The sequence below is a fragment of the Carlito syrichta genome, unplaced genomic scaffold, assembly GCF_000164805.1.
Source record: "Carlito syrichta isolate Samal-C Ts95f unplaced genomic scaffold, Tarsius_syrichta-2.0.1 Scaffold302987, whole genome shotgun sequence".
Lineage (NCBI taxonomy): Eukaryota > Metazoa > Chordata > Mammalia > Primates > Tarsiidae > Carlito > Carlito syrichta.
In genome coordinates, this window is record NW_007247083.1 from 152,243 (window position 1) to 161,174 (window position 8,932).

The window sequence follows — 8,932 nt, forward strand, 5'->3', positions numbered from 1 at the left end:
AATAGATACTTCTCAAAAGAAGACATATGAACAGCCAACAGACACATGAAAAAATGCTCAGCCTCTCTAATCATTAGAGAAATACAAATCAAAACCACTGAGATACCACCTAACTCCAGTAAGAATGCGCATCATTAATAAAACAAAAAGCAACAGATGCTGGTGAGGATGTGGAGAAAAGGGAATGTTTCTGTACTGTTGGTGGGAATGCAAACTTGTCTAACCTCCATGGAAAACAGTGTGGCGATTTCTAAAAGAACTAGAAATTGACCTTCCATATGACCCAGCAATCCCTCTTCTGGGAATACACCTGGAGGAACTTAAATCACTCTACAAAAAAGATACCTGCACATGCATGTTTATTGTAGCACTGTTTACAATCACAAAAACATGGAACCAATTGTGCTGCCCATCAAAAGTGGACTGGATACAAAAATGTGGTACATATACACAATGGACTATTACACAGCCATAAAGAACAACAACATTACGGACTTTGCAGCAACGTGGATGGATTTAGTCTATAATACTCAGTAATTTATCACCTAAACAAATAACTGAGTACCACATGTTCTCACTCAGAAGTAGACCCTGAACATTTACCATAATACTATAAGAAAGGGATTGGCAGTAGCCAGAAACTACCAGGGGTGGGAGAAGGCACATAGCATTAATAAGGGTATCCAATCTCAAACCAGGCAAAGTGGGGAACAAAGGGAAGTCCAAACTTTACCTGTACGATGACCACTTGTATTCCTAATCCTGAATTGTACTCCACATCTTTAAAATAATTTTTTAAAAAAGGAAACATATTTATATCTACAGTGTTAAAATCAGGTGGAAAGTTACAGTTTCCTCAAAATTTAGGGTGACAAGGTTCCTATCATAAATATTTCTAGGCTGAGGCCTAGTCAGGGCCCAGTGGACACCAGTGGCATCTGTATGTCTAGGATGTCATAACGGTAGCCCTCTGACCAATAAAGGGCTGGAGCACAGAGATACAAGACTGAGCACCACTTTCTTCAGAGACCTAGTCCAGCTGGAAAATCAAGCAGACCTGATCAGAGCCAAACTCAGTTAATACCATGTCAGAGAAAAAAGGCTATGAGAACTCTTATAGACATGGTCATCAGACACAAGATCCTTCTTCCAGAGCCGATTTACAACCCCCTGTGAACTTCGTGGACTACCCAGCAAGAGGCACAACATGCCCAATGCCAGTGTTCCTCCAAAATACGTTTCCTCCGTGCCTTGCTCACCTACCTTACCAATTGCGTCCTGGAGCTGGTAGAGTCTGAAGCCAACAGCAGGATGCATATTGCCTCAGAAGAGGGAGAGAGAGGAGTAAACCACAACCATGAGCCTCACTGTCTCTTGAACGATATAGACTTCTTCCTCTTTGATGAGATGCTCAGATCCAAGAATAATGGTTGAAGACTGTATTCAAGATCATAGCAGAAATCCTCACACTCTCAGACAGAGCCAACAGGTCTCATAGTTGAGGAAACCCTGCTGTTGTCAACAACAAATACTATTAAAGGATTTAAATCCATGAGCATGTTTCTGACTCCACTTTGTTTCTGTCACTTTGGGTTGGAGGTATCTGTGAGACACCCAGGAGGAGCTAACACTTAGAGGGCTGGAGGGGTAAAAGATATGGTCAGTGTGGAATGTTTGACTTAGTGATTACAGAGGGGCAGTTTCCAGTTGTGACAGTGTGGGCAGTGGCCCTGGTGGGAGGAGCTGGCTGCAATGGAGGAGAAAGGCATACTTACTGACTCTGAGCAGGACAGTCTTGTGAGGGAGAGAGTTGACTGGGGGCCTCCTGGGTGTGTTGAATGCCCAGTGTGTTGCTAGAAACTGAAGTGCAGCTGCAGACTCTGACTGAAGTGCGGGAGGCTTTATTCATGATGGAGAAGGTCTACAGTCAGAGGTTGATGGCAACAGGGATGGAGAAGGGGCACACTGGCTGCCATGAAGTTAATGGGAAAGAGGCTTTATGTGGAGGTTGAGGAGTGATGGGGAAACCATAAGAAAAAATTTTAAAAAGGAATTTTGGTCGGGTAAATTTCATTTCTTATGTTTTTAAACCCTGCCTCATTCCAAAAGAGGACTTCAGGCAGAGATTATTTGCTGGGGCTCTGAATATATCTTTCTGTCCTCTCTTGAGAACACAGGCAAATTAAATTGTAATTATATATAAAACCTATGATCTGGCTAACAGCCAATTCAAGAAGTTCTGAATGGTTAATAGTTATTAATGGATAGGCTTACTAATAAATGTATTTCATTTAAGACACAATTATCAGTCTTATTTTCAGATTAAATACCTATTCATTTTAATGATCATGTATTTGCTAGAGCAACAAAGAATTTTTGGTGACCTGATACATGCTTTGGAAAATATAAGAATAACATGTGCGATTTTGCTCCAAATAATGAATGCAAAAGCATACGTGATACTTTTTGAAATTTCTTTTTCTGTATACTAAGTTAAAACAAACTGTCACAGCAGGTATTGTAACAATCTTTTCCCTTGCCTCTGAGTGTCCACTTTTGAGGTTGTCACTACTCTTTTGGTCCTCAAGTGCCACCCTCTTCTGCCTACTGGGCCTCCACAGGGCGCTGGTCAGGGGCTTCCCAGCCAGTTTCAACAACGGGATCCAAGAGTCTGGATTCAAGATACCAGTTAATCTGTTTCTGGTCATATGATCTTGGACCTCATCTATTTCTTCTGAATAGGTTTCTTTATGTGTAAAATGGGGATAATAAGAGTCTCTCCATTTTTGTTTTTCACAAAAATTTAAATTGACGTGTGTCTGTAAACTACTGCTTTACACATCACAGTACACAGGGTAGCCCTAAATAAACAACAGCATCTCTCTCCTTCCCTGACACCAGACATGCAGGCATGCATCCCTAAGGCGAGGGTGCAGTTGGTCCTGGTTCTCTGGTGACTGCTCAGTGCTTAAGTCACTGGCTATGAGAATCACAGCCTCCTGAACCCTGTGGAGAGGCAGGCGAGTGCCAGGCAGAGGAAGAAGACAGGTAGAGTAATGAGCCAGGCCAACCCCACTCTGGCTTCCTCTCTGTTCCACCTGCCTGGTGGCTTGCCCTCTCTCTGCCTCTAAGTAGAAGGACTCAACCTGGCTTTTGTCTATTTCACTGGCATATCCTAAGAATGAAGGAAATTGTGTCAGGGTTGTGCTCAGGGCTTTTTGGAAGATGTGTTCATCCAAATCCAGGACGGCTTCTTTGCTCTATGATGCCCACTGAACCTCATATTTCCAGATACCCTGCTTTCGAGATACCCCCCACCCATACATGAAGTACTCCCCTCCCTAGCCAAGATCATCTCTTTCTCTTCTATGCATTTGCATAGCAGGCAGGTCTCTCCCCAGCAGCTGCAGATGGAAAGTCATCTTTAGGTAATCACATGATAGTGAAATCATCACCCTCTTACCTCCCTGAAGTGAAGCATCTTTGTGTCTAGGATAAGCTTTTTCATAGTCCAGTTTCAAAAGTAAGTGCCACTAGGATGGATGATGGCAGGGAACTGATCACAATCCTCAGATCTTGACATGTTGGTTAAATGGCTGTCTGGTGTTTAAAACTGTTTTTTTTTTTTTTTTCTTACAGCTATGACTTATTGTAGCACTATATGTAATCTGGGAGACATCATTAGAATGCCCATGTGAGGAATTCATTCAAGGCAGGAGAAGCCATAGTAGGTAGGTAAACTATGGTGAGTGAACACTTCTGTATGGTCAGGTAACACTAAGGTCATTGTGATCACGTAAGGGCCCAGGATTTCTGTGCTCTTTCATACTCTGTTTAATGTCTGAAGTGGAGTGTGGAGTTGGACCTTGAATAAGCCTCTGTTGGCAAGCCTTGTGCAGAGCCAAGGGGCATGGGAGGGTCAGCAGGAGACACTACCATCCCTTTAAGAATTGTGCTTAACAGTATTTGCAGGTTTCACAGGAAACACGGGGCCACCAGCAGCACAGCATCAGGCTAGTCTAGCACTTTGCCAAATCCTCCTTCCACACACGCAAAAGATCCTACACTTGAGGAAGGAAGGGAGACAGAGAGAATTGCTGCCCTTGAGAAGGCATGAGCTCACCTTTTGTGGGCTCATGCCCACAAAAATGCTTTTGTGCATTTCTAAAAGGCAGATGGGGTGATGGGAGAAAGGATTCCCTCTACCTTTGAGCCCTATGGAGAGGACAGCATAGGCAGTCAGTGTCCTGTTGAGAGTGAGAAAGCTAAAACCCAAGTGAGCAAGGACAGGGGCTGAGGAGGGTGTGTCTCCAACCAGTCCTGTGATCACAAGGAATGACAGGGCAGGTTGGGGTCAGTCACGAGTCACCATGGCAGAAAACATCATGGGTGAGAAGAGATGAGTCCAGGAGTGGAGCCTGGAAGAACTTGGAAGGTAGTCAGCTTGGCGTTGGCATGAGCACAAGGCCTCATTACCAGGCTGACCTCTGACCGAGAGCAAGCTTTGGAAACACAGGCATTTTGGAGGCCCAGTGAAGGCCCAGATTTTCTGGCCCCTGTATGTGATATATCCTAAAGGATACAGAGAGAGGTGACTGATTCTTTATAAAGGAACTCTGTTACTCTAGAAATAAGATTCAAGAAAAAAGGGTATTGCTATTAACCTCTAATACGTTACTTCTCGAAATGCCAGCTACAAAGTTGCAGCTTACAACTGAATCTGGGTATCAGATGTGTTTGCTAGTCCTATATAGACATTTTTTTTTTTTGAGTTGGAGTCTCACACTGTTGCCCAGACTGGAGTGCAGTGGCATGCTCCCGGCCACCGCAGCCTCACCCTGCTGGGCTCTGGCGATTCTTCTGCCTCAGCCTTCCAAGTAGCCAGAACTACAGGCCCAAGCTACCACACCTGGCTAATTTTTGATTTACTGTAGAGACAAGGTCTTGCTAAGTTGCCCAGGCGAGTTTCGAGCCCGCGGGCTCAGGCAATCCACTTGCCTTGGCCTCCCAAAGTGCTGGGATTACAGGCTAAGCCACCGAACCTGGCCTACATAGACATCTTAAAGGAACTATTATTAAGCTGTCAACATGTAAAAATGAAGAATTTTTAATTTTTTTATTTTAAAGATGTGGGGTACAAATCAAGATCAGGTATATAAGTCATCTACGTACAGGTGAAGTTTGGGCCTCACTTTGCCTGGAATGAGATCATGTACCCTTACTGATGTGTTCTCCCTCCTCCCTTCCCCCCTTGGCAGTGTCCCACTACTGCCAATCCCTTTCTTGTAGTATTATGATAGGTGTTCAGGGTCCATATGAGTGAGAACATATGGACTCAGTTTTTTTGTTTCTGTGAGTATGATAGACTCCAAATCCATTCAAGTTGCTGCAAAGTCCATATTTTTGTCTTTTTTTATGACTGCATAGTATTCCATTGTGTATATGTACCACATGTTTTTTATCCAGTCCACTTTCAATGGTTCCACATTTTTGCTACTGTGAATTGTGCCGCAATAAACATGTGTGCGCTGTTATCTTTTTTTCTTTTAATTTTTTTAAAGATGTGGGGTACAATTGAGGGTTAGGTATACAAATGTTCATTATGCAGGTACCCTTGTTGATAAGGTATGCTCCCCTTCCCCAGGCAGTTTCCCACTACTGCCAATCCTTTTCTCATAGTATTACAATAATTGTTGAAGGTTCACTTATGAGTGAGAACATGTGATACTCAGTTCTTTGTTTCTGTGAAAGATCACTCAGTATTATAGACTCTAAGTCCATCCAGGCTGCTGGGAAGTTCATGATTTTGTTCTTCTTTATAGCTGCATTATATCCATCATGCATATGTACCACATTTTTAAAAATCCAGTCCTCTTTTGATGGACAGCATGGTTGGGTCCATGTTCTTGCTACTGTGAACAATGTTGTGATAAACATACGTGTGCAGGTATCTTTTTCATAGAGTGATTTGAGTTCTTCCGGGCATATTTCCAGGAGGAGGATTGCAGGGTCATATGGAAGGTCGGTTTTTCAATCTTTTAGGACTCACCACACTTTTCCACAGAGGCTGTACTAGTTTACATGCTCATCAACAGTGTAGAAGTGTTCCCTTTGTGCCACATCCTCTCCTGCATCTGTTGTTTTTTGAGTTATTGATGATGGCCATCCTGACTGGAGTTAGGTGGTATCTCAGTGTAGTTTTAATTTGCATTTCTTTGATGACTAGTGAAGCTGAGCATTTTTTCATGTATCTGTTGGCTGCTCATATGTATTATTTTGAGAACTGTCTATTCATATCTTTTGCCCGCTTTGTAATTGAGCTGTTTTTTTTTTCTTTTTCTTTTCAGCATGCTTGAGTTCCTTGTAGATCCTAGATGTTAGGCCTTTGTCAGACATACAGTTGGCAAATATTTTTTCCCAGTCTTTGGACTCTCTCCCTGCTCTCTTGATGGTTTCTTTGACTTTGCAGAAGCTTGTCAGTTTGATGAGGTCCCACTTGTCTATCTTATCTCTTATGGCACGGGCACTTGGGTTTTGATCAGAAATTGGTTGCCAGTTCCAATTTCCATAAGGGTATCTCTTGCATTTTCTAAGGTTCTTAAAGTTTTAGGTTTTACATTTAGGTCTTTGATCCATTTAGAGTTGATTTTTGTGTATGGTGATACATAGGGGTCTTGTTGTAATCTTCTGCATGTGATCAGCCCATTTTTCCCAGCACCACTTACTGAAAAGGTTCTCCTTTCCCCAGTCTTTGGTGGTGGAGACTTTGTCTTAGATGAGTTGGTTGAGAAATTGAGGTTTTGCTTCTGGAATCTCTATCCTGTTCCACTGATGCCTGTTCTTGTACCAATACCAGGCTGTTTTGATTATTGTAGCTTTATAATAGAGTTTAAAGTCTGGGAGTGTGATACCTCCTGCTTTTTTTTTTGCTGAGGATTGTTTTGGTGGTTCGTTGTCATTTATGTTTCCATATGAATTCCTGTATTGTTGTTTCCAGGTCTGAGATGAATGCTGCTGGCAATTTAATAGTATTATGTTAAATCTGTAGATTGCCTTGGGTAGGATGAACATCTTAACAATGTTGATTCTTCCTATCCACGACCATGGAATATTTTTCCATTTGTTTGGGTCATCTTTGATTTCTTTGAACAGGGTTTATAGTTTTCATTGTAAAGGTCTTTCATGTCTCTGGTTAGGAAGATACCAAGGTATTTGATTTTTTTTCCTGGTTATTGTGAATGAGATTGTGCTTTTTATTTGGGTTTCTGTTTGTTTGTTGTTGGTGTATAGACATGTGACTGTCTTTTGCACATTGATTTTATACCCCGAGACTTTTCCAAAGTCCTTGATCAGTGCAAGGAGGTTTTAGACAGATTCTCTTGGGTTTTCCAGGTATAGAATCATATCATCTGCAAAGAAGGATAACTTGACTTCCTCTTTTCTATTTGGATACCACTGATCTCCTTCCTTTGTCTGATTGCTCTAACTAGGACTTCCAAAACTATGTTGAAAAGGAGGGATGAGAGTGGGCATCCTTGTCTTGGTCCAGTTTTCAGGGGAAATGGTTCCAATTTCTGTCTGTTTAGCAGTATGTTGACTGTGGGTTTCTCGTAGATGGCTCTTACTATTTTGAGGTATGTTCCATCTATGCCTAGATGTGTACATAGTAGTCTCTGATAATCTTTTGTATTTCTTCGGAGTCAGTTGTGACTTGACATTTTGCATGTCCGATTGTATCTATTTGGACTTTTTTTCTCCTTTTTTTGGTCAGTCTAGTTAGGGGACCATCAATCTTGTTTATCCTTTCAAAGAACCAGCTTTTTGTTTCATTGATTTTTTTGTATTATCTTTTTGTCTTCTATATCCCTAATTCGGGCTTTTATTTTGGTGAGTTGGATTCTTCTGCTGAAGTTAGGATTTTGGTGGTCTTGCTTTTCCAGATCCCTTAGGCTATTTGTTGGGCTGTTAACTTGTGATCTTTCCATTTTCTTCATATGTGTTTGGTAGAGATATGAATTCTCCTCATAGTACTGATTTCATGACATCCCAGAGGTTTTGGTAAGATGTTTCTTCATTTTCATTTGTTTCCAGGTATCTTTTAATCTCTGTTTTGAATTCCATGTTCACCCAGGAGGTGCTTAGCACCATGCTGTTTAGTGTCCATGTCTTTGTAGATTTTGGGGGAGCTTTGTTGGTATTGATATTTATTTTTATTCCACTGTGGTCTGAGAAGGTGCATGGCAGGATTTCAACCTTGAGAAATTTGTTTATGATTGATTTATGGCCAAGGATGTGGTCAATCTTAGAGTACATTCCATGTGGTGATGAGTAGAATGTATACTCATCACCACATGTGATTGTTTGGTGGAGTAATTGTACTTAATTGATTCTGTAGGTATCAATTAAGTCCATTTGGTCAAGTGTCACTTTGAGGTTCTGGATCTTGTTGATTTTTTGTCTTGATGATCTGTCTAGGGTCGTGGGTGGGGTATTTAAGTCCCCAGCTATGATAGTGTTAGAGTCAATATCTTTTTTAAGTTTACCTAGAAGCTGCCTTATGAAAGTTGTTGCTCATATGTTGGGTGCATCTATGTTTGGGATGGATAGTTCTTGTTGATGGATTGAACCTTTTATCATTATGTAGTGACCCTCCATATCTGTTAAATTTTTTGATATCTTAAAGTGTATTTTGTTTGATATTAAGATTGAGACTCTGCAGTTATCTTTTTGATAGAATGATTTGAGTTCCTCCGGGTATATTCCCAGAAGGGAGATTGGACTTACCTATCACCATACACAAAAATCAACTCTAAATGAATGAAAGACCTAAACATAAAACCTCAAACTGTAAGACTATTGGAAAACACAGGAGACATCCTTATGGAAATTGGAGTAGGCAACCAATTCCTGATCAAAAACCCAAATCCCCATG

General features: G+C 41.4%; 1 protein-coding gene across 1 annotated transcript; it reads left to right on the forward strand.

The window, feature by feature from the left end:
* The first annotated feature begins 1,085 nt into the window (after positions 1 to 1,085).
* Positions 1,086 to 1,434, forward strand: HYPM (huntingtin interacting protein M). The gene is given in 2 exon segments (XM_021711990.1): positions 1,086 to 1,186; positions 1,188 to 1,434. Coding segments are annotated over 2 exon segments (348 nt in total).
* The last annotated feature ends 7,498 nt before the right edge of the window (positions 1,435 to 8,932 follow it).